The 24,900-nt window shown below is 52.6% G+C and overlaps 1 protein-coding gene across 2 annotated transcripts in view; it reads left to right on the top strand.

Moving 5' to 3' along the window:
- The window catches only part of GALNT14 (polypeptide N-acetylgalactosaminyltransferase 14), a 218,040-nt gene extending 193,345 nt beyond the window's left edge, over positions 1-24,695 (top strand). The window contains exons 10-15 of one of the 2 annotated variants that reach the window (XM_065927236.1): positions 5,329-5,455; positions 7,570-7,662; positions 12,205-12,288; positions 12,754-12,898; positions 22,866-22,985; positions 24,182-24,695. In XM_065927236.1, coding sequence (XP_065783308.1) covers positions 5,329-5,455; positions 7,570-7,662; positions 12,205-12,288; positions 12,754-12,898; positions 22,866-22,985; positions 24,182-24,340 — 728 coding nt within the window. In that variant the 3' untranslated portion in view covers positions 24,341-24,695. The remainder of the gene's footprint in view (positions 1-5,328; positions 5,456-7,569; positions 7,663-12,204; positions 12,289-12,753; positions 12,899-22,865; positions 22,986-24,181) is intronic. The other variant, XM_065927237.1, reaches the window with a different exon arrangement.
- The last annotated feature ends 205 nt before the right edge of the window (positions 24,696-24,900 follow it).

The following is a 24,900-nucleotide window of genomic DNA, read 5'->3' as shown; positions in this document are numbered from 1 at the left end:
AGGGGGCTCCTGACCTACAGCCAGCGAGGAAGAGAGGACCTCAGTCACACGACTGAGAGCAACTGGCTTCTGCAAACAAGCTGAGTAAACTGGAAAGCCTCAGAGCCCCCAGACAGAAGCCCAATCCTGCTAATTTTGATCTTGGGAGACCCTCGGCAGAGGGCCAGACCAACCCCCGCCCCCCAAGCTGGTGTAATTTGTTACGGCAGCAGGGTCAGCAGTGGAAATCCATTAAGCTCCCAGGGTCTCCGTGAAGGTGAATGAGGCCTTGCACAGGGACCCTGCCTCCTCTCTGGGCTGCATGAGCAGGCTTGTCAGAGGAGCACCCTGTCAGACCCGCAGCGACAGCAGATCCCTCCCGCTTTCTCTTCAGCCTCACCCTTTCGAGGTTCAGGGGCTCAAGAGAAGAGAAGTGGCCTCATCTGAGAAGAGCATCCAGGTCTGATGAAGAGTCATCTTTCCCCCCAGGTGGGGCTGCTTGCTGAGCCCCAGGCCCAGGTGCGGTCCCTTAAGACCACCCATTTCCAGAGGCATGGTGGAGAGGTAAAGGGCGTGTGCCGTGACATTCGCTGGACGACCTGTGGTGACCATGATGAGCCTGTGCTTATATCTCAGAGGTCGGGAGCCTGGATGCGGCCCTGACTGTCCCCAGTGATGTGAAGCACAGTTTTGCTCACAGGTTCAAGCCTGTCCTTGTGGCTCAGTAAGATTGCTTCTACTCTAATCTGTGGACTCATTAAAAAATAAAAACAGAGGTTTCTGGCCAAGTGGCTCAAAGAACGTAAAGATTTTTTGAAAGGAAAATCTTTGTCATCACATTTGTCTCTGTGGACTGATGAGCAACGGTCTCTTTCTGCCCATCATTGTCCACTCCAATCCCTTTGTCCTCACAAGATTTCACCTTGTCCAGTGGTAAGTGGCTGATGCTGTTAGATAAAAGATATCTGTGTACAGTTCGTGAGGCTCCACTTAATACAGGCTTACTGCCTTAAATAGAGCCAGGTCTAATGCTCCCATTGCCTTTGTCCAGAAACCAGGCTATCAAAAGAAATTCCAGCCTTGACCTATATGGCTGAGAAGTGGCAGAGGAGTTGGTGTGATTCTGGGGGAGGAAGCTGTCTCCTCTCACCTGGACTCCTGTTCACCATCACGGCTTGTCAGGTGGACGTTTGTTCTGGCGAAGGGTTGTGGTTTTATGAGCACTGGTAACGCTACTGATGGGTTGACGTGGAGAAGGGAAGAGCTGAGAACAGAGGGTAAGGAGGGCAGTTTCTTCCCAAATATTAATCTGAAGTTTAAAGAAAATAAGGTAATGGCACCCCCAGTGTGGATGGAATAATTACATATCTCCCTGCCTGGAATTCAGAGCGGATTTAGGTCTGCATGACATTTGTCATCAGGGAGTATGTGGGTGCTGACTCAGCAAGAACCACCCCCTCCCCCAAACTCCCTACATTGTCTTTTTGCTCCTTCACGTGAGAAAGTGATGACTTTGCAGGAGCTACTGACAAGTAGAGGATCAGGGCTGCACCTGGAGCGCCCGCTGCTTTATGCCTCGGTCTGTGGCCCCCACTTCCTGGGGCTTTGGGATCACAAGGCTTTCCCAGAGGCTTCAGCATAAACCTGTGAGTCACTGGGCCTGGTTCCCAGTCCTGGGTGGATGCACAGCGCTATCCTGCAGTTGTGGTTTAGATATACATAGGATAACTAGAGGGATGTCCTAGGTCTTAAATACTCCTCATTGTGGTACCCAAACATCCTTACACCGCTCTGAACACTTCAAGCTTCCTCACTCAGACTGCCTTGACTCTGGCCACAGTACAGCAAGGCATGCTGCTCAGGTCATCTTGGTTACGACATTCTAGACTCCAGAGCAGAGACACTCTTACTGCATCTCAGGCAGCAGGCTCTGGGGGCATCAGTTAACCAGAAGAAGAGGTGAGACAGGCAGCTGTCAGGAGTGGATGAAGGAGTTGATGAGGTAGAAATGGGACACCTGGTTATAGATTGGCCTCTCTTGTCCGTCTGTGAGTGCCCTGAAGTCAGTATCTTTGTGCCCGCAGCAGTATTGGCTGATGGTGGGTATTCACACTGAGGGAGGTGGGATCAGGGCAGGGGCAGGAGTTTTGGACCTGGGGAGATGCACTTTGAATGCTAGCCACCTGCAGTCCCATCAGTACTGATTATGCTTTGAAAAATAGCATCCACAACCACAAGTGGGCTTGTTGGGACAACTCATAAGTTACTACCTGAGAGAGGACCCAGCAAAGCCCAGCCCAGGAGTAAATGGAGGGGTCCTTTCCTCCTGTGGCTTGTGTCTGCAGAACTGAGACGTTTTCAAGCACAGACACAGGAAAACAAGCAGGAACGATGGTTTTAGAGGCAGAGGAGAGGAGGCAGGTTGTAGGGGGGGTATGAGAGGAAGATGATGGGTAGAAGATGTACTGCATCTGAGGGCATCCAGTGCACCTGGACAGAGCCGCAGGCAGCCAAGGGAGTTGGTCCTGGAGGCCAGAGGAGAGCTGGGCTGGCAGAATGGGAATGAGTCCTCAGCATCAAGTGAAGGTTGGGCCAGATGAGGAAGCAGGGACAGCAAGGCACTCAGACCCAGAGCCTTGGGGTGGAGAATGCCAGGAGCCCAGATGGAAGGTAGAGAAGGACCAGGGCCAGGGGTCAGTACTTTCTGAGATGGGGATCTCTGCATGATGGTGGCAGAGGAGAAGGGGGTGCAGTAGATTCAGAGCAAAGCAAAATGGTGGGTGAAGGAAGCACAGGGAAACAGGTTTAGTGGGAGCTGGGGGTGTGGAGACTGCACAGGTTGGAGGGATTCATTTTGCAAATGAGGGACATATGCCTCATTTGAATGCATGTAAGGAAGAGCCCACAGAAACGTATGCATATTTTTGGAAGAATACTTGCACAAAATTCACAGGTTATATCCAGTAAGCAAGGCCTCCATCTCAACTTTTGAGGGGTATGAGGGTTTTCCTTTCTGGGAGCTAGAGCAAACCCTGTTTTGAGATCCTGGAGAGGAGTTGATTGGAGTTCAGTAGATCTTAGCCCTGGGGACTAAATTCATACACGTGCCATCACATTTCCCTGCACTGAGCCCTCCCGCCCCTCCAAGCATCACTACAAGATGGAGAGCTGGATGTTGGCCATCAGCTAAGCTCACTCATCATCTCCCGCAAACACTAGGTTGGGGCCCACGATTCCACCAGTGCCCCAGCCAAACACCAGGTTATCATATATCATTGACTTTTGTGGGGAGTCAAAATCTCCAGTGTTAGGTCCACAGATTTCAAGTGCTGCCTGTGGAAGAAGCAGGAAGCTGTAAACCGTCTTGGAAGTTGGAAGTGGGCACGTGGGGTGATGTCATTGGCATCCATGTCTTAAAGAGACTGGCTTTAGAGGAGTGTTTTGTGTCACTGAGCTTTCCATCTCACTTAAGAGTTTTCACATTTACTCTCGAAGTTCCACTTCAATGATGCCAACAGCAATCCTGTGGTGTACTTTTATGATCTTCATTTGACAGGTGAAGAAGCCCAGCCTCAACTAGGTCAAGTAGGTTTCCCCAGCGATGGGGCTAGTGGATTTCTGCAGACTCAGAGCCACTGACCCCAAAGCCAAGTTCTTCTAGTCTCTCCCCACCATATGTTCTTGCCATCATTTGGCAGCAATCTTGAGAAGTCCCTTCCTCACCCTAGTGTCCACATTGCCCCCACTCTGAGGGAAATCTGAGCAAGCTGGGAATGAGCTCTATCCTATCGGGGAGAGCACCTGGGCAGGTTGAGACGGGTATCGAGGAAGCTTGGCCTGCAAATTTCCCAGGGACACAGGACAGGAGACAGGAGGGGGCAGGGAGAGGGTGAGAGAACAGGTGAGGATCAGGATGAAGAACTTGTGTCCAAGCACTTGCTTGCAGGGTTGAAAAGAAGGGAGAAAGACAGCAGGACATGGAAGGGACAGAGGCTGAGGGAGAGGACCCCATGGTAAGGAAATCCAGGAAGGTGGGGCCCAAGGTGCGGAGGGGTGGGGCACATCAGATGTGGTGGGCAGTAGTAGAATACCCACATCCTTGGTCTCTGCTCATGGACACCAGCCTGCTTCCAGAGATAGTCGCCCACCAGCCTGGGTGTTTCCTGAAGCAAACTCCTCTTTCTTCAGCTTGACTATAGAAGCATGGCCCAGGCAGGCATTCCAGATGCAAGACTGGCTCTTCCCATTGGTGGCATATCCAGCGGGATACAGGGGGGCAATTGCACTGGGAGCAGTCAGTAAAGGGGTGCACCACCTGTAGAAAAGTTAAAAGCAATAATGAAATGCCCTCACAGCATTCAGCAGTTCCAAATGATGGCAGTGATGGCATCCTCCCCCCCCCACCCTGGTATAGCATCACTCCCTTCTCGGGCAGTACCACTGCTCCAAGCCTGCGGGAAGCAGCTTCAAGGGAGAAGAGCATCGGCCAGCATGGTCTCAGCCCACCCACCTCTCCTAACTCTACCTCACCCCACTCCCTGAGGTCCCTGCTACAGCAGCCAACTGGGGAAAATGGGTTTGTTTGCAAATCCCTACCCAGGCGAGCACCCCAGCAACAGCTTCGAGGCTTCCAGCACTTTCTATGGTTGTTCGCAGCCCTTGGCTATGGCTCAGACTTCCTTCTCTGGGCTGTGATTCAGATGCCCTTGCAGGAGATAGAATGGCCTCTCAGCATTGACACCTTGTCTAGGCACCTCCTGGGAACTGGTCTTGTCTATCCCATCCTGGCCATGTGGCTTGACAGCCTGTCAGAGTGGGAAATGCACTAACTCCATGACAACCCCTTTTATCTGGACCTTGACCAGCAGAAAATTCTCCCATAGTCTCTAATGGAAAAGCCTTTCTCCTTGGTCCTGGTTCTGACCTTCTAGGGTCATAGGAGCTAGTCTAATCCATCTTCCACTCGGAAACCTTCCGTATGCTCAAAAGCAGGTCTCTCGTAGTCCCTGGGCTCCTCTGTTCCAGGCCAAAGCCTTACACAGAAGCCCCCACCCTACTGGCCCCGGAGAGTGTTCCAAAGGCGTAAGCACAGCCCTCTATATGTTCTCCTGTGTCCGCCAGTTTCCTTGTTAAGGCAAACCACCCTCCCAGGTGTGAGTTGTTTAGCATTCTCATTGTGGGCAGGGCAACCGAGGTAGCAGGCCCGTGGAGTCTGGCTGTGGAGTCGGTGCCCTAGGCAGGCTGCTGGCCACCCTCCCCTCGCCCTGGGACCTGGGATTCCCTGGCGCCTGGTGTCTCAGGGCTCAGTCTAGGAGGCAGAGCAGTGATGGGGGCCTCGCTGTCTTGCAGAAATCTCCTTCAGGGTTTGGATGTGTGGCGGCAGCCTGGAGATCGTCCCCTGTAGCCGAGTGGGCCATGTCTTCCGGAAGAAGCACCCATATATTTTCCCAGATGGCAACGCCAACACGTATATAAAGTAAGCATGTGTTGTGGGGGTTCGGGTTCCCCGGGGGTGGTGGTGGCCACGGGCTTTTCTGGTGATGGGCTGTGGCTGTCCCAGGTTCTTTGGTAGGTTTGGCTGCCTAAGTGTCATGAAAGGACAGCGGCTGTGTGTTATGCTTGCTTGGGCCACAGCCTGGGCAAGAGAGGTCAGGCCTGCCCATCCAGGTCCAGGCTGGAGGCCTTGAGGTCGTTTTCCACCCTTGACTTTTCCCAGGCTTGGCAAGGCCCTGCCTGTGGCCTTGGGGGCTTTGAGTCACTAGGCAGCACCCACCCGCAGGGCTCAGGGCTCTGGGTATTTTGTGTTGTTGGGGCAGGGGGAGGGCAACCATTTTTGCCACTGAGTTCTAGAAGATCCCCTGCAGGGATCTGTAGGGATCACCTTCAGGCTGGGTCACCAGGGGAAAGGCCCTTGGGGAAGATTCGGGAATGGAGGCACAAGTAGATACAGCCCAGGTGACTGCTCCAGGGCCTCGTGGGTGCACAGAAACGGCCAGGCTGTCGTAGCCCCTGAGGCCCTGGGCTCCCTTCCTGGGGCTCGTCACTTCCTGCCCAGGGACAGGACAAAGATCATGAGATCTCAGTGACCCAGCGATGCCCACTTGCCTGTTCTTGCTCCCTCTATACACCTGTCTCCTTTTCATGATTTCTTCTCCTTCAACCTTTTTCCTATCCTTTAAAAGTAATTCTGTACCCCCTTTTCTCTTTCTGCTCATCTTTTCCTCCAGCTTCTTCTCCCCTTCTGTCTAATCCTCTTGTCACTTGACAACTTCACTCCCCATTTATTCCTCCTTTGCCTTTTTTTTCCTCTCATTTGGTCCATTTTGGGGAGGGAGGAACAGAGCACCTCTTTGAGTGTTTTTCTTCCCCTGCAGTGTTTTCTTCTGGGTTCTCTCATCCTTGGTTACTCACACGTGTGGACAGGTGTGGGTGTAGACAGGGTGTAGGGGAGCTGTAGGCTTGAACAGTGAGAAAGCTGACTTCATGCTGGGCAGGGTAGGGTCGTGAGAACCCCCTTAGCAGGGACTGGAACAAAGGCAGGGTTGCCTGGGTTCGGGGTCTTCACCAGGAAAGGTGAGCTGGGGTGCCTGGTGCAGGAAAGTCAGGGGGCTATGATGTGTAGCGGGGGCCAGCTGGGGAGTGGGGGGCAGAACCGCGGGCTCTAGAAAGTTCCTTGCATTTGGGACTGGGCCCTGCATGCCACCAATGGAGTTGAGGGGAAACTTGGGGCAGTGTGGTCTCGGCAGCGTCCAGTGTGCTATGGCTAGGCCACTGGAGGGAGCCGGCAAGGAGCTGTCTTCAGTGCACCAAGAGCTGGACTGAGTGTGCAAAACTCCTTCAGGTCCACGGGCTTGAAGGGCAGGCCATGCCCTCTTAGTGACACCCCCGAGTCCATGTACTCAGGCCTTGGAGGTGCTGCTTAGGCTTCTGATTGTTTTCCCTTGTCTTCTCTTCCTGGTACCCTGGTGTCCCAGACAGCTGAGTGACAACATCCTCCATGTCTGTCTCTTTTTCTGTGACCTTTGGGGTCAGACTCACAGCAGATAGCTAATTTTTAAAAAAAACTTCAGAGTCCTGGCAAATATTTGACCAAGATGGCTTGGTTACTTCATTCTTTACACCTGTGCCAAGCTAATCACATGGCCTGTGCAAATCTCATGCGTGACTGGCTTCCCCCTTGGAGAGCCGCGCCCTTTGCTGATGGGGAGAGTTGTAGAATAGGAGCCCATGGATGGCCAGAGATGAGATGATCAACACTCTCCCATCTTGTACTGGCACCAAAGGGACACGCCAGATTCTCCTGGCTTTTTTCTCTTTTTCTGAGAGCCATGGGAAGTTCAATTTCTGGTATAATTTCTCTGGTCTGTGCCTTTTGGGAAGAGGGTATGTCATGACTGCTAAAATCCTGTGTCTTGAGGGAGAGGCCCCTTTGGAGATTGGTAGGCTCAGCACCCTGGGGAGAATAAAGTTACTGAACCGTGGAGGCCCCCGTGCTGGCGACACTGCCCACTTATCACATGTGTGTATTTTAGCTGGGTACATCCCCGGTCCTCTCAGACAGCCCGTCCATGACACCCCTTGTCTTTCCAGGAACACCAAGCGGACAGCTGAAGTGTGGATGGATGAGTATAAGCAGTACTATTATGCTTCCCGGCCATTCGCCCTGGAGAGGCCCTTTGGCAAGTGAGTGTCTCCCCTGGTTGGTTTGTGCAGATAGCCCAGAGCCGCAGCTCACCGGCCGCCAGGGCCGGGGCTGGGCCTGTTCTCCCTTCCTGTGCCTTCTTGCTCCTGCCTAGTCCTGGGTACAGGGCCCCGGGCCACGCCTGTGGGAGACCCTGGAAGCCTGGACCATCCACTCAGTGGGTAGAGCCATGCCCTGTGCAGTGGACTGGTGTTTCCAGCTTTTTACAGAAAGGTGGGATGCTGGGCTAAGCAGCGCTGCTCCCTCTAGATTAGAGTTCCCTCCTCCTCCTTCTCAGCTACTGAAGCCTAAATCCTCTTTTTAGGAAGAACAGTACTGTGTAGACCTCCTCTAGAGCAGGGCTCCAGCTTTATGGGGGTGGAAGAGGACAGGGAGAGGAGTTAAGGGCCAGATGCCATTTCATGAGATTCCTCATTAGTCCTCTGCAAGCTGAGAAATGGGTATAATGACCCCTGTTTTACAGATAAGGAGCCTGAGGCTTCTACAGCTTCAGGTACTTGCCATGGATCACACCATTATAGGAGGAGAAGCTCAGTTCACACCTGTCTGATCCCCAAACTTTGTGATGTTGCATTCCCCAACTCAGGGCTGGTTTGAGTAGAGAAAAATGGCAACTTGATTGATGTCATATTCATCTTTTTTGAGAGGGGGTAACTGGTGGCTTTTATCATCTGATGTCCCTCAGTCATACTAAGGCTGTGGAGCAGATGGCATGTTTGCGGCCTACACTCCATCGATCGAGCCCGTCACTCCCAGGTGGATTAAATCACGAGCCTGCCAAAGTGTTTGCATTTCTGAAACTGAAAACCCACGCTGGTCTCCGCTTCTCCTCAGAGCCTCCCACAGTGTTTATTCTGAGTCCTCAGCTAACTTCCGGTTCATTGGCCATGTCCGTCCACCCCTCCTTTCTTCACTGCCTTCCCCGCTCCAGCTTGGGTTCTACTTTCTTACGTAAGCAGAGTGCTTAAAAGATGTTGTCCTTGAATCTCTTGCCATGTTGGGCATCTACCCGCCCTCCTAGGCCTCCCTCTTGACCTTGGGTGAACCTGACTTTGTGCCTTTTCCTCCCTGTGGGCAGGCTGCTGAACCGCTCTGGGAGTATCAGCCGGTGCTGCGAAGCCTCTGTGGCCATCTGGCTCAGGGAGGCCCTCAGTGGGGTACAAATCTTCATTTGTACCTTTTCCCATTTTCTCCAGCTGCGGAGCCTGCCCTGCTTTCACTCACAGCACAGGACACCTGTGTTTTATAGATGAAATAGACAGCACCAGCTTCCTGAGCCCGACCACCCTGTACCTGTACTATCCCCCTGTCTCTTTGATCTGGAAGGATAAGGGGTGCCTCCCGCTGTGGCAGGCCAGCCTTCTACCTCTTCCCCAGATTCACTCTTCTCTCCTGCATTCATTCATAAATCAGCATTGATCGAGTTCCCACTGCCTGGATTCATCTCTGCCTGCCTCTCAGCTTCTCAAATTTTAATGTGCATACAGGATCTTGTTACAGTGTGGATGTTGGTTCAGTAGGTGTGCATTTCTATGAGCCCCAGGTGGTGCTCTGCTGCTGGTCTGAGGACCTCAACTCAAGGAGCAGAATTCCAGGGTGATGGTTTCCAGACTCTCTGCACGTCTCAGTCACCTGAGGAGCTTCAAAAACTGCTGCTGCCTCTATGCCAGCCCCAGAGAGTAGATTAAGTCTGGGCTGTGTCCTGGGCTGTAGAATTTGTAAAAGATGCCCTGCCCCCCAGCTAGGTGACTCTAACCTGCAGACAGTGTGGGAGCCCCTGTTCCAGGGGACTTGGCCCGCCCTGTACCTTCACGCTCCCTGATCACCCATCTCTCTTCTCTATTGCCTGGCTCCTCTTAGTATTTAAATTTGTTCTGTATCTTACATATGTTTTAAAAAATAAAAAAGAGAAGGAAAGAAAACAAACTATAAGAACTCTCCCTCAAGCCAACGTTGCTCATCACCTGTACCCTGTCTTCTGCTCCTTCAGAGCCAAGCTTCATGAAAGAGCTGCCCACATTGCTGTTTGTGGCTCCCCATTTCCCTTCTTCTGACTGTGAGCTGAGGCCATGGCCTCCCTCCCCTACAATCACTCCCACCTGGCCCACCCATGGCCCCCTGGGGCCCTTACCTTCCTCGATTACTCTATTGATATGAGTCTTCTCCCACCCCTCTGATCTCAGTTTCTAGAACTGAAGTCTTGGCTCTCATCTGGAGATGCAAGCTGCACCCTCTCTGCCCACCCTTGTATGTTGGTCTTCCCAGAGGACCTGTCATAAGCCCTTGTCTTACTACAGGTTTTCCCTGCCATCAGCTACCTCCGTGCTTTTCCATCCTTCTCCTGTACCTCTTCTCTGAGCTCCAGCCCTTAGAGAAGGAAATGGCAACCCAACCAGTATTCTTGCCTAAAAAAATCCCATGGACAGAGGAGCCTGGTGGGCTGCAGCCTATGATGTTGCAGAGCTGGGCACAACTGAATGATTAAACACATCTTGCACCTCTCCTGAGCTCCAGTCCTTATGTCCGAATAGCAACTGGACATCTCTGCCTGGATGCCTCCCAGGCTTCTCTGACTCAACAAGTTCTAACTGAACTCTTCCTGTTTGCTCCTAAACCTGCTCCTTTCTACCATATTCCCCACCTTAGCTCTTCCATGCATCCTGTTGTCAAACCAGAAATCTTGAGTATCAACCTTCTCCCTCCCTGTCCTCCCACATCTAAACAATCACCAAGTCCCAGAGATCTTGCCTCACTCATACACTGATTGTCTGGAATCTTGCAAATACTGAACATTTAGCCTTTTTCAAGTGATATCATTCCTGTCCTCATGTTGCTTAGCGTCTGGTGAGGAGATGCAGTTAATGCTATATAAGAAGTTCCAGTATCATGAGGGCGCCTAGTCCAGTCTTTGGGGTGGAAGGAGGCGAGGCTTGAGAAAGCAGGGCTGGTTCTGTGTGGTTGCCCAGGAAGAACAAGGCATATGTGGAAATCAGATGTACTGGTGGAAGAGTAGAGAGAATGAAACCTGTCCCTCTCTCCCATCCCACCCTACCCCCCTGCCAGAAAGCATGGTCGGCACTGGGTTTCAACAGTGATCTCCTAACTGCTCTTCCAGCTTTGGGCACCAAACTCATTTACCTTCGTTTGCTATTGTTGTTCAGTCGCTCAGTCGTGTCCAGCTCTTTGAGACCCCACGGACTGTAGCACACCCAGATTCCCTGTCCTGCACTATCTCCCAGAGTTCACTCAAACTCATGTCTGTTGAGTTGGTGATGCCATCCAACCATCTCATCCTGTCGTCTCCTTCTCCTCCTGCCCTCAATCTTTCCCAGCACCAGGGTCTTTTCCGTGAGTCATTTCTTTGCATCAGGTGGCCAATGTATTAGAGCTTCAGCTTCAGCATCAGGCCTTCCAATGAATATTCAGGGCTGATTTCCTTTAGGATTGGCTGGTTTGATCTTGTAGTCCAAGGGACTCAAGAGTCTGTTTCAGCACTACAGTTCAAAAACATCAATTCTTTGGTACCATCAGTAGATGCTCTTAAAGGAATAATACTGCCACATTGTACTCTGTTTCAAACCCATCTGTGGCAGCCCATTGCCCTGAAAATAAAGGCCAAGCTCCTCCTTGGTATTTCACAGGACCTTTATGACTACACGTTCACCTCTCCTCTGACTCACCTCCCCTCTCCCATGCCCCCCGCCAACACATTCTAACCTGCACCACTGCTACCGCCAATAGACCCCTTCCCTCTTCACATGCCCTAATCTCTCTTTGTTGTTCCCTTGCCACTACCAGAGGCCCCCACTTTACCCTCTTTCTGGTTTGTCTAAACAATGTTCACTTTCCTTCCAGCTTCCACATCACCACTCAACCACCACCAATCCGACAATCAAGGGGCCACCCCTGAGATGCTCCCACAGCCCCTGCACACCTACCCCACATCCACCTGGTTCTTTACCTGTCTTTCTTGCTTGAAAGCTCACCATCAGGTCCCTCTTGGGCACAATGCCCGGCACATACTAGGTACTTGGTAAATATGTGATGACCAAAGCCCAGAACCAGCTAAAGAAGAGAATTCTTTGAGGCTGGCTTGGCCAGAATGGGGGTAGCGGGTGGGGGAAGTAAGGGAGGTATTTTAAGAGCAGAATCCGAAGGGGGATTTGTGAGGAAGTAGACCCAGAGCCCTGGCAGTGAATTATTAACAACACGCCAAATGTTCTTGTAGCTTTGTTTTTAATGAAAAGTAAAAACACCCCCAAATTCTATTTCCAAGTAAAAGCACAAATCTTTGGTGACATCACCACTCCACACTATGAGATATTGCCAAGTGTTTCCATAGCTCTCTCTGGGGCTCTCAAAATCTCTCTGTTAATTTCTCTAGCACCCTCCAGAGAGCAGGCACGGGCTGCATGGGGCACCTCCCAGCCTGGAGGGTGGGTGCCCCTGGGCCCCTGTGACTGGTACCTGTCTCCAACCAGCTGTGTTTTGTCTCCGTGTCTCCCCGCCTCTGCCACCCCCAGCATCGAGAGCAGACGGAACCTGAGGAAGAACCTGCAATGCCAGAGCTTCAAGTGGTACCTGGAGAATGTCTACCCAGAACTCAGGTATCTGCCCTGTGCTTTGAGCCTTTGCTGCCTGCAGAGAGACCCTCTGCTACCTTGGTTTGGGGAAGGGACTTCCCGTGGCCATCTGTATGAGCGTTTTTAACTAGATGGAGGTCTGAAAAGACCAGTTGGCTCCACTTATCCCAGAAACCTGAGAGAGAATTTTATTCATCAGTGGCATGAGGGATTGAGGTTGGCTTCTAGCAATATTTCTCAGCTGCTGGGGTTTGAGCTCTGGAGTGTGACCTCAGGGCGTGGACTCACTGATTCCAGGCTCCAGACTCCTGAGTCATTCCTAGTGGTACCTCTCACATCCTCAGGCCCTGAGTAGTACAAGTCATTGTAACACAGCCAGGGCGACGTGCCCCTGCCATTTTCCAGACACTACCCGACCTATCCGACAGCTGGTGTTACTGTTAATCCTAAGAACCGCGGATTCTCATCCCTCCCATGGCCTTCCTCTAGGGTGCCCAAGGACTCTTCCATCCAGAAGGGCAGTATCCGACAGAGGCAGAAGTGCCTGGAGGCTCAGAAGCAGAAAGACCAGGAGATCTCTAACCTCAAGTTAAGCCCCTGTGTCAAGACCGAAGGAAAGGATGCCAAGTCCCAGGTAAAGTAACCTGGGACTACTTGAATGGCTGGGGATACTTGAACATATGAATGTGCTTGGCCTCAGCTTCCTGCTTTTGCATGAACCAGGTGTCTAGTTATACCTGGAGCTCTACAGCAGAACAGGAGAAGCACAATGCCCCTCACTCTGGGACTGAGTCCACTCCGCTAGGTTTCCAAATGCATGGGCTTTCTCTTAAAGATGCCTCCCCGGGCAAATTACCACCTCTAGGAATTAACCATTAAATTAGCAGGAGTTGAATGAGGATGCCCAAGCTGCTGGTGGTAAATGTGGGCTGGATCAGGCAGGGTGGGCAATACAGCCACCTCAAAGGTATGAGATGCAAACTGAAAAGCCACTGCCTCCAGGATGAAATACCTGCTCTATGCGTCTCCCTGCTGATCTAACCCTGCCTTCCAGGCAGTCACATCAGCGGTGGTATGGCTTTCCCCATCGTCCACCATTCTGGTCTCTGAGCAGGTCCCTTGATCATTGCTCTTCTGCCCTCTGCAGGCCATGGCTCCACCTCTGCGCTCTCTTGCTTCCTCCAGGTCCAGAGGGACCTCAGGTGCCCCTTCTCAGAAAGGTTTCCTTGTGGCTTAGCTGATTCATCAATACTCTGTGGGTCAGTGTTCTGCCCTCTGAGGATCGAGCTCTTTTAAAAGTCACTGGCACGTTCACAGCCTGTCTCAACCCTGTAACGCTTGGCCTGCTGGGTGCATTAGAGCTTGTCCATCTCATGACTTGCCTCCTGGCTCTGGGGACACTGCATGATCCCGATTGTCCTGCATTTCTGTTCTTTCCACCGCTTGTTTTTACTGCCAGCTCCTCTCCCCAGCTCTCATACCCTTATGGTGAATATTCACCAAGGTTCTCAATTCACTGTTCTTTTCTCTGTGAGTGGTTTCTTGGAAATTTTATTCATGCTTTCAGCTTTAGTAACCTCCTCTGTTTTATTGATTCACAAATTCAGTGCCTTCACCCATCCGTGAATTCACTCATTCATTTATTCACTCAACAAACATGTACATTCTCTGCTGACTGTGGAGATGCACAGATAAAAGGCCACATTGTGGGTATTGGTGGCCCCTCAAGGTATCTAATGCAGAAAGGAACAAGTCAGCCGCCACTGTGATCTAATTTCTGCCCTGGAGAGAGTTTGGTCCATGATGCTGTAGAACTGCAGAGCGAGGGTGTCCAACCTCTGCATGAGGGTTAGGAAGTCTTTCCAGAGGACCTGAGCAGGAGTGGTGTCCTCAGAGATGAGTAGAAACACGCGGGTCAGGAAGGGGAGAAAGGGCAGGTGGGGAAGTCCAGCGTGTACCACGCCCTGGGCCTGGGAGGCAGGATGCCTTTCAAGACATAGTCAGAGGGGTGGAATGTGAGGGAGCTGTGAAGGTGAGGCCGGAGAATAAGGAAGAAACACCTCACAGCCTCTTTTCCCAGCTGAAGAGGTTGAGTTTTATCCTCAGGAGTAGGAGCTGTGCAAGCCCAGGAGATGGATGGAGGCTGAAGGGTTTACACTTAGCTGACCCTCCCGGACTCTCCCTCTCAAACACTGGGCGATCGAGCTAGTCCATGGCCATGACAAACCCCTCTGAATCTCAAGCCAACAGATGGCTCCAAGCAGCTATCAGGCTCCCCAGCCATTGCACCATCCCGCTAATTCTCTCTGAGTGGTCACCTTTCCCAGGCTCTGAGTTTCCAGTCCTGTCCATCATCTCCCGTGGTTCCTGTTTCTCCCACATCCCCTATTCCTGCAAGGCCCAGCCCTCCTCCCCTCAGAATAGCTGTTCTTGGCCCAGGTATTCACTTCTTCATGCCCGATCAGCAGCCCTCAGGCACTATTTACAGTTGGGGCTGGGTCACTCTATGGTGGCAACCATCCTGTGTGCTGTAGGCTGTCTGGCGGCTCCCCTGGTCCCTGCGCCCTGGATGTCAGTAGCATCCCCCCCACACACACCAGTCATGCCAATCAAAGCTGTCCCCAGGCTTTACCAAAGGCCCCTGGGGGACAAGACCACTCTGCTTGGGAACCGCTGTGTTAGATTATGGCCACTGCCTCAAGTAACATGTAGTCACCAGACCATAGTTCCCCATCTCCATGCAGCCTTCAGTGGCTCCCCAGTGTCTGCCACAAAAACCCACAGCCTCTGCCTGGCACTCGAGGCATCACACCCCCAGCCTCCAGATTGCCAAGATTTTTCAAAAAATCATCTCTGCTCCAGCAGGACATGGGAGGGCGCTGCCTGAGTCAGACAGGAAAGGGGGACGGAGACAGAGGTGTCAACTGTGCTTGAAGTGTGGCAGCATGGCTGAGAATGACAGCACTTGTCAGTGGCGCTTTATAAAATGTGTGAGGGATAACGCACATCCCTCTCTCCTGATTCTGTGTGTGGGCCCTGCTCGTGGGGGATTGCAAACAGCCAGAATGTCATTGTCCCCCTTCCCCTGGAACAGAAGTTTGCCTTGTCCGTTTGTAGCAGAGTAGGGGTTCTTCTGGCACTTGCTGTCTTTGGTTGCATAAGAAGTGGCAGTGGGTAGCCACAGGCTCTCTGGGTCTCAGGAGGGAGCCCCCCCACCCCTATAACCTGGCCAAAGAAGATGCTGCCAGGCCTTCATTTGACTGGAAGGGAAGGGTCCCTCTTCTGGCTGACGTTCCGGTGGAGGGAGGAAGGGGAGAGGAGAGAGCTGTCACTGTTGGAAACTACGGCTTATCACGGAAACCGTCTTCAAGTGAGCAAAGAGTTCTTTTCTAGAACATCTTGCCAAGCTGTCACTCCTCTCTGCTTTGGAGAGAACAGTTGGGTGTGTGTGGCAGCAGTTCGAATTCGGGATATGGAAAGAACACATGAGTAAGGAAGATGTTCAGTTTTCATCAACAGATGACACCCACTAAGTGTGCGAGGTGGCCTGGGCACCAGGCTGCGTGCTGGGGTACAGGGTGGGACTAAGCCGGGTTAGACACAGCTCTCCTAGCGGGGCCCACAGCCAACAGCAGGCCTGGGGTGCCTGTCCAAGTATTCTGAAGGTGTTGAACCCATGAAGAGAAATCCACATAGTTATTTCAGCCACACTGGTCCCCCAAGTGTGTGCCTGGGGGTGCATGCATGTGTTTCTGGGTGTATGCGTGTTCAAGCCCGTGTGTGCATGGAGTGTACACCCTTGTGGGATCGACTTAGGTTACCTTTCTCTTCCTTTCAGTGTCTGCTCTTCCTTCCTGCGTAAACCACCTGACCTGTCTTCCTGTTTCCCGACCCCTCCTGCTAATGCACTCACCCTCCTTTTCTTCTCTCCCTTCCCACATCTCTGGCTTCTCCTACCCCTTGGCCGTTCAGAGATGTCGTGTTGCCCCTCAGACCCTGGACTCTCTCACCTTCTCTCCTGCCCCCACCTCTCTGTCTCTGAGAGGCCATGTCAAGGAAGTGACATAAAAACCCAGTTTAGTAGATATTATCCTCATTTTATGGATCATGAGACTGAGGTCTGGAGAGATGATCCTAGGTCAGATGCTAGGAAGTGAGGAAGGCAGGATTTGAAAATCTGGCCTCCACACCATGTGTGCTGTTGCTGCTGCCGCGGCTCGAGTCATAACTGGTCCCAAGGCCCTTTTATTCCGTTGAATCTCAGGAGAAGATGTCCGTCTCTGAGGCCCCTCCTCCAGGTTGTAAATATTAAAACTAGAGATCAGCTCCTCCTTGACAGGAGATAGCCGGCATGAGGTTCTTCCTCTTGGCTAGTTCCCAGTGGCAGCCCCTATGAGAAGGAAACCAAGGTCACACCCCACGTCAGGGACCTGGAAGGGGGCAGACCTGACGTTGATGGGAGCTGAGCAGGAATGTGAGTGGAGGCCCACTGTCCACAGACTCCACGCCAGCCCAGGGGACACACACGGCTCTGCCTTCCAGCCTGGGCTGCCCCCTTTTCTTCCCGCCTCACCTCTGTCTCCACTATGAACTCCCAGCCTGTATCTCACCATGTGGTCACTCCCCTCCAAACAGTCCCCTTAGGGCCTGGGTGTGGGTACTAGGGGCTCAGTCTGTCCTCTGGAATGGACCCAGGGAGAGAGATCCATGCAGGTCCTGAATTGAGCTTGGGTCATCTGGTTGGTGGGTGCTGGGGTCCTTGACTTGTGAGCAGAGTATGGGGGTCTGGGGCCTTGAACTCTGCTTCCAGCTGGCCACTCACTCCCCAGGTGGCATGCCCCCGGGCACATGGGTGTCCACGATGTTGAGAGGAGCGCGCGGCCATTCTCTGGCTCCAACACTGGCTTACCACGCTCCTCTGCCCCCAACCCCGTCCACCCCTCACCCTGCCTTTACCTTTCCTTCCTTTGCTTGTTTGTCAACCTTGGGAGCAAAATAGCGAACCCGAGTGTGTATTCAAGATGGTGGCAGCCTGGCACCTTGGGTAGAAAGAGAAATACACCATCAGTTTGTAAATATGTGAAGCCCCCAGGAGCCTCCTGGGTAATCAATTTCCTGTCAATTTTATTGGATTCCCTAGAAAAATATTTGTGAAGGATAGAAAGAAGACAGATGTACCAATCTAGCCATATCCCAATTTAAAGAAATGGGAAAAAACATAAAACTTTTCAATGTGTCCTCCTACCTGGAAGCCCAGCAGTCCAGGCTACTGGCTTGTGAAGGATTCAAGCAGGCAGCTGGGTGGCCTGAAGATGAAGATCAAAGCCCTTCCGCCCAAACCCACACTTGCACTAGCGCCTCTCCATGAGTTTACACTCATGGGACAGGCTGCCAGCAGTCACTTCCCCACCTGACACCATCCTTCCTCCCCAGCTATCTCAGCACACCCTTGGGCGTGGCCTCTGCACCACTGCCTCTCAAATGTGTCTTCTGGGAGGTAAAGCAAAGGCAGTTTTCCAAAGGGAGACCTCCAGGGCCGTCTCTCCTGTTGGCATCCAGCACCATCGCAACCAACAGGCAGTAACTGAGCTCTTGGTCCGTGGCCAGCACCGTCTGGACCTGTCTGCACATTATCACCCTCCATGGAAGGGGCTGCTGTTACCTCCATTTCACAGATGAGGAGACTAAGGTGCAGAGTTAAGTAACTCATCCAGGTTTGGGGGTTCATAAACAGGCGAACCAGGATTCCTGCCCTGGCAGTCACTCCAGGGCCCAACACAGTATGTACTGGGTGTATTCTCACAGCATGGGAGGAAAGAACAGGATGGACTGGAAATGAAGCCTCCAGAGTGAGTCTAGTGAAGATGCCAACTAAAGGAGTGGGCCTGTCCCAGAGCCTCCCCTGGTCAGAGGGCCCCAACCTGGGCGTGGCTGAGCTCTGTCCTTGAGGGCGGTGAATCCCCCCGCCCCCAGCACGGCCGATCAGTGCATCTGGGGGATCCCACAGCTATACAGGTGCACCAAGAGGTCAGCTAAACTGAATGTTCACTTGAATCCACCCGTTCATGCCCAACATCTTGTCTGAAGTGGGCTTCCAGGGCATGTTTGATGGACCAGTGTGATGCCTAGTGTGGCCTGAGGTTCAAGGCCAACCCATGGCCCTGGGTGTGCTATGTTCGGATCCCATCTCACCGAGGGGGCCCCACGTTCACAGTCAACCCTGGGCTCTGCTCCTGGCGTTGCCCAGAGCACCCGTTGACCTCAGTCCCCCTCCCATCAAATTGTATATACCTCCCAGAGTGGCTGTGAGGGTCACGTAGACAATGAAAGTGGACAATCTAGGACAGGAGCACCCCTCAGCATTGACTTAATTGTGGCTGCCTAATCACAGAACAGCCAGCAGGGCTGACTCCCATCCTCTGTTTCTTCCCTGTTGTTTATTCTTCGGAATTTTTGAAATGGAAACATACCACCAGCAGAAAATGAGGTGCACCTCTGCCTAAAGGAAAACACAGCCTCCTAACTTCTGTCAACTTGGGAATGTTCCTCTGTCTTCACCCAAACACTCCTCCTTCCCACATGTCAGGAAAACATTGTTCACAGAGACTCTGCTCCAGGAATCAGGCCTGTGGCTCGGTGTTCCACGTGCATCTTCTTATTTCACTTGCACAACAATCACAACCATGTCAGTACCCCCATTTCACAGATGGTGTAAACAAGGCTTAGATAAATTGACCAAGGCTACCCAGGTCATATGAGAGTCATGCCAAAGCAGGGTTCAGACATGGGCCACCTGCCTCCAGAGACCAAGCTCTTGGACTAGGCTAGGGTTTCTCAACCACAGCACTATTGGCATTGGTATTAGATGATTCGTCATTGTAGGGACTGTCTGTGCATTGTAGAATGTTTAACAGCATCCCTGGCCCCACCTACTAGCCAGTAATGTCCCCAACCTAGTCATAGTAGTCAAAAAATGCCTTCAGACACTGCCCAATGTTTCCTGGGTAGGTGGCTGGGGACGAAAACACCTGAACTGAGAAATGCTACCCTAGATTTATTGCTTCTTACCTGCTAGAGGTGACTCTGGACCATTCTAGCGTCAAACCCTGGGCTGAGCCCCTGACTTAGCTTCCTGCCTGCTTCCTTCAGCACTTTGCTCCTTCAGGTATCTCCTCATGAGAACTTCTTTCCTCTCTGCTTCTCCATCCAATGCAGGATGGTGAGCCCCAGCCTGGGCGCTGTGGCCAGATGGACATTTATTAGAGAGAGGTTTGCTCCCCACTGACAGGCACTACCATCTTCACTTACACTGGCAGCTCCAGAGACTTCCTCTGAGCATGGAAGGCCTGCAGGTGGTCCAGCTTGGACCATACCCTTCCCATCATCAGCCCCCATCTTTCAGGGCAGGAGCAAAGCGGTTCAAGGGCCAGGAGATGCCCTCCTCCTCAGTCCCTCATCATCTGTCCTGGAGCAGGGCAAGGCGGCCCACACTGCCTCCAGGATGGCCTCTGGGGTCTTCCCATGGATGTGGCTGTCTGTGTGCACTGGGGTGGGGGCTGGGACTTCTCCAGTCTCCCAGACGGAGCTGTCAGTGCTTGGCGATCAAGGCCAGGCCGGCCTGAGCCACCAGTGCTGCCTTCTCCAATTCATTTCTGACTCTGAGATTCATTTAATAAGCCCATTCATCACCGGCCATTCTGGGAAGCCAGACAGGCCACAGAATGGGAATCAGAAACCCTCTCTTCACTTCCTGCCCTGCCTGCTCCTGTGTTGTGCTTCCCGTTAAGTTCTCTCCTCTCTCCTCTCGGCTGCGCTCCTCTGGGGAAATGCAAGACTGGATTATTCTGAGTGCCAGTAAAGCACCAGCTAATGGAAAGTCCGTGTGGTGTGAGGGCTTCGATCCCTGTCTGACCTCCCTGGGGGGTGGTCAGCTCAGCCCCCAGCCCCCCAGTATATCATGTGCGTTCCTTCCCGAAAGGCATTTGTGGATGGGGGTTGTCTCGGGGCACAAGGACCACCTCTCCCCACCCTCCCACCTGCCTTCCCCAGCATTTCTGGGTTTTGAAGCCCCTAAGATACTTAAAAAGAAATGCCAAAATGGGTTTCCAGAAATTGTGGTATATGTTAAGTTTTTGTGTTTAATCAGTTAACTTTTTTAACAAAAAAACACAAAGCCGGTATATTATAGTGATCATAAGATAATTGCAGGGTTTATTTTTAAAATACTAATTCATGGTTCACTGCAAACTGTGTGGTCGGGTAACAGGACAGAGCGACGAGCCTCATCTTCTTTCCACATTGCTAACTGTGTGTTTAGCCTCATTGCCCGACAATGCGGAAGTCTAACATTGAGGTCAGTTGTACTATGGGCCGAGGCAAACGGCCCCCGGGCAGCCCTGTCCACGAACACTGACCCTTCTCTCCCCTCTCCACTGGCCAAGGGACTGTCTGGGCTCACACCCAGGACCTGTGTCCACTTTCTTCATTACTCTCCCCAAATGTTTTGGACCCTAGAACCCACTGCTGAACCTGATTCAGGACCCACGTGGATCTCTCTCCCTGGGTCCGTGCAGAGGATGGACTGTGTCTTAGTACCCACACCCAGGCCCGAGGGGACCCCTTAGAGGGGAGTGACCGTGTGGGGAGGTACAGGCTGTGAGTTCACGGTGGGGACAGAGGCAAGATGGGACGTAAAAGTGGGCAGCCCAGGCTGGGAGCCAGAGCCGCGTAGGTTCCCTGGTCTGTTGTGGGGTCTGCGGAGAGGAGGCCTCCACTCATTTTCTCACTCGGTTCCCATCAATGTCAGGTCTCCCCCCTCCCCAGCCCCCCACATGGGGTGTGACCTTGGTTTCCCTTCTCATAGGGGCCGCTGTTGGAAGCTGGCCAAGAGGAAGAATCTGCTGCCAGCTGTCTCCTGTCAAGGAGGAACTGATCTATAGTTTTAATATTTACAACCTGGAGGAGGGACTCTCAGAGACAGACATCTTCTCCAGAGATTAAGTTGAATAAAAGAGCCCTGGAACCAGACATGATTCCAGCAGCAGCAACAGCAGAGATGTTGGGGAGAGTGGGTGAAGGGGCCACTTCCTGTAACTGACTTAGGGTGACCTCTCTGACTATATCTTCCTCATCTATGAGAGGGGGATGATAACAGTACCTACCTGATTGGAGTCGCATGATTAAGTTAACGTGTGTAAAGCTCCCAGAACAGCACTTGGTACACAGTAAGTGCTCAAGAAATGTGAGCTGGTGTAGCCTTGTCGTGGTTCTGGTGTCACCTCTGTGCATGTGGGTGTTTTCTCCTTTCAGCTGACCCTGGAGGAAGGCAAATGGTACGCATAAGATGGTGATGTTCACTAGGCCAGAGGAGTATTATGCATTTCCTAATGTTTTTATTATAAAACAGCTTTGAATAGATACAGAACTCATTGGAGGAGTATGAAGAACCTCCATGGACCCATCCCAGGCTTCAGGGATTTTCAGTTCACAGCCAGTCTTTGTTCGTCTCTATGTCCATCCTACTCCCCAGGAATCCTTTCTGGTCTAGGTCTTTTCCTGGCACCGGTGGCCTGCTATGGCAACAGAGCATTAGCTGGACAGTGGGGGTGTCATGGACGAGGAGGGGTACAGCGCTTACTGGGATCTGCTCTGCAGCTCCCCTCGGGGTATCCAATTCACAAATCTTCTCTATCCTGTGATGAAGGCAAAGGACAGATTCTATCCCTAGTTTACAACCTGGGGATAAACCTCCTGAAGGTTCGAGTTTGACAGCTTTTGTGCCAGCATTCCTGCTCCTGATCTAAGAGCTAGGCAGTGGCCCAGGCTGCTTCAGCTGTTGGTGGCTCTCTGGTCTGAGCACTTGGAGCTCATTTCTCATAGTGAGCCTCACTGAGTGCCCCTTTCCCTCTGCCACCAGATCTCTGCTCGTCCTTCCAGTTCCTCAGCTCCTCCAGCTGCAGGAGCCCCAGGGCCGAGTGCTGGCTTCTCCTGGAGCACCGGTGTGCGTGCACTCTCTTGGAACAGTTGCATTTCTTGTGACATTCTTCTTTCCATCCTGCTCTTCTTCCACCCCTCCGTCAGAACACCTCCCCATTCCCTTTGTCCCTCTGTCTGCCTGTTGTCAGAGCTCTCATGTTCTCAGGGCACTGATGTGGATGTCTTTTCAAAGAAGAGATGTTCTAAAGACAACTGCCGAGGGTGGGGGGATCCCTGGTCACCTGCCAGGTGGCTGCTTTAAATGTCAAGTGTGGGGAAGAGACACGCATCGAAACAGAGAAACTGGAGGCCATGACACTTAGCTGGGGTGTCGTTCAGTCTCCTGCCCAAGCCCAGAATTGTTCCTTGCCTCCCAGAGGTGACCTGCCTGCCCTAGGCTGGTCCCCTTCATTGGGGGCAAGGACTTCCCTGGAGGTGTGACCTGAGCATCTCTGACTCTTGAGTGGCATCTTCCCAGGTGACCTGTTGACAGTGGGGTCCTCCTAGGACCCCTGCCCCAGTGCTTCACACCAAGCTGTGCTAATTGTCACACGTGGCACAGTGGTGTCCCTCCAGGGTGGCTTCCAAGCACCCTGAGGTGACCCTGCCTGGCCTCTTCTCTCCAGATCTGGGCCTTCACCTACACCCAGCAGATCCTGCAGGAGGAGCTGTGCCTGTCAGTTATCACCTTGTTCCCTGGCGCCCCGGTGGTTCTTGTCGTTTGCAAGAATGGAGATAAAAGACAGGTAAGTGCTCAGTGCGTCCGCCCTGGGAGGTGGCCGCCTGTGTAGGTCTGAGTCTGTGTGCAGGAAAGAGAGAGACTAGAGAGGAGGGAGAGTTGATAAAGAAGACATCCTTCCGGCTAGGAGAGAGGAGCGGAACTCTGGTGCTGTCCGTGATGCCCAGGCAGCCATCAGCTGCCGTGTGAAAGCCTGTTGACCGCGTCGGACCTCTGCTTGCACGTGTGTCCTGTACTGCCCAGTCTTGCTCAGACGCCCACCAGGATCCCAGAGCATGCTGGGACAGAGGCTGCAGGACCACTAGGATAAGCAAGACTCGAACCTCTGCCTCCGGGGGCCTTGCTTGGGCTCTGGCAGGACGTCCCACAAAGTTCATAGCACTCTGGATGCATGACATGCCTGGTTCCTGTGGAGGCAAAGTTGTTGGCTTTACCCAGTTTCCCACCAACTGGGTCTTGTTTGGTGGGAATGCCCATTTTTATGGCTCACTAGCTGTGTGACCCTTGGCAGGTTAGTGGACCTCTCTGAGCCTCAGTTTCCTCCTCTGTGCAATGAAGCTGGCGATGTACATCATACAGGGCCGCTGTTTAAAGCAGTTCACTGAGTCGTCCATCCATGACACCTGGTCGGCGGTAGTTCCCCCGTACCTGTCCATCTCCTTCTTCCTTGTCGTGTGTGGTGAGGTGTGGGATACAGCCGTGCAAGACCCGCTCTCTGCTTGGTCCCTCGTGTGCTGAAGCTCTTTGGAGGAGCAGAGATTCAGGCCCAGGGAGCTGCCCTTCCACCCCTCCTGCTTCACCACCCGCCCCCCTCTCCTCAGCCACTCTCGCCTACTACTTCATGATAGTGTGGATACCGAGTGTGGATCATTTCTTTCGTTGCTTCTGTGACTAACTTGCTTCACATTTTCTGGCCCAGTGCTTGGAAAGTTATTGCCTTCTAATGAGTTTTCCTAGCAAACATATTGATTTTGCTTTTACTTTTTCTAATCCGATTTTAAAAAAAAGCCAGCAACAATACCTGGTAAGGCAATTAGTTGCAGCTTTCTTCCTCCTTGAGACCATGAAGTCAAGTTTCTGGGTGACCCTAGCCCTGTGGTGTCAGCATTTCTGATTAACACTGGAACTCCTGATACTGTTGCTAGGACCCAGGGCCTTAGTCGGAGAATCCCGCTTAGTCCTCTCCCCTCTCCGTTTCTCCAGCAATGGACCAAAACTGGCTCCCGCATTGAGCACATGGCGTCCCACCTCTGCCTGGACACAGACATGTTTGGTGACGGCGCTGAGACTAGCAGGGAAGTCGTCGTCAATCCATGTGAGTCCTCACTCATGAGCCAGCACTGGGACCTGGTGAGCTCTTGAGGAAGCACTTGGAACGAGCAGGGGCCATGGGGCAGCGCTTCCCTGGGTGAGACGCAGACTGGAAACCAGGCTGCATGTGGCCGTATGCTTAGCAGAAGCCCTGGATGGGGAGATGGATGCAGAGCTCCCGCCTACCCCCCAGGACGGGAGCGGTTGTCTCAGGGAGGACGCAGGCAAAGATGCAAGCCAGGAGGAACTCGGAGACAGAGCCCCGTGTTCTCAATGCCGTTACTTTCCAGTCCTGGCTGGGTGTGCCCCAGAGTGGTGTCTGGAGGCAGAGATCTGATGGAAAGTATTGATGTTTGTCCCCTGTCTTACAAAAGAGGCCGGAGAAGAACAGCCTTCCTTGTCACTAGGCCAGGACTCCAGTGAAAGATGAAGAGTGGAGGTTGTTTTCAAAACAAATAAAAGAACCTTAGAAGTTTTGTCTGTGTGTCTCTTACTTTGTTTTCACTTAGGTTAGCTCAGAGCTAGGTTACGCTCTCCTTCGCATTGGGGCGTGGGGCTGATGGGGACTCATGGATGAAGAGGAGGACAGGGAGATGGAAACCTGCGCCACC

This window comes from Muntiacus reevesi, chromosome 3 (genome assembly GCF_963930625.1).
Source record: "Muntiacus reevesi chromosome 3, mMunRee1.1, whole genome shotgun sequence".
In the NCBI taxonomy this organism is placed as follows: Eukaryota; Metazoa; Chordata; class Mammalia; order Artiodactyla; family Cervidae; genus Muntiacus; species Muntiacus reevesi.
The sequence above is the reverse complement of the archived record's forward strand: the minus strand, read 5'-3'. Positions and strand labels throughout refer to the sequence as shown.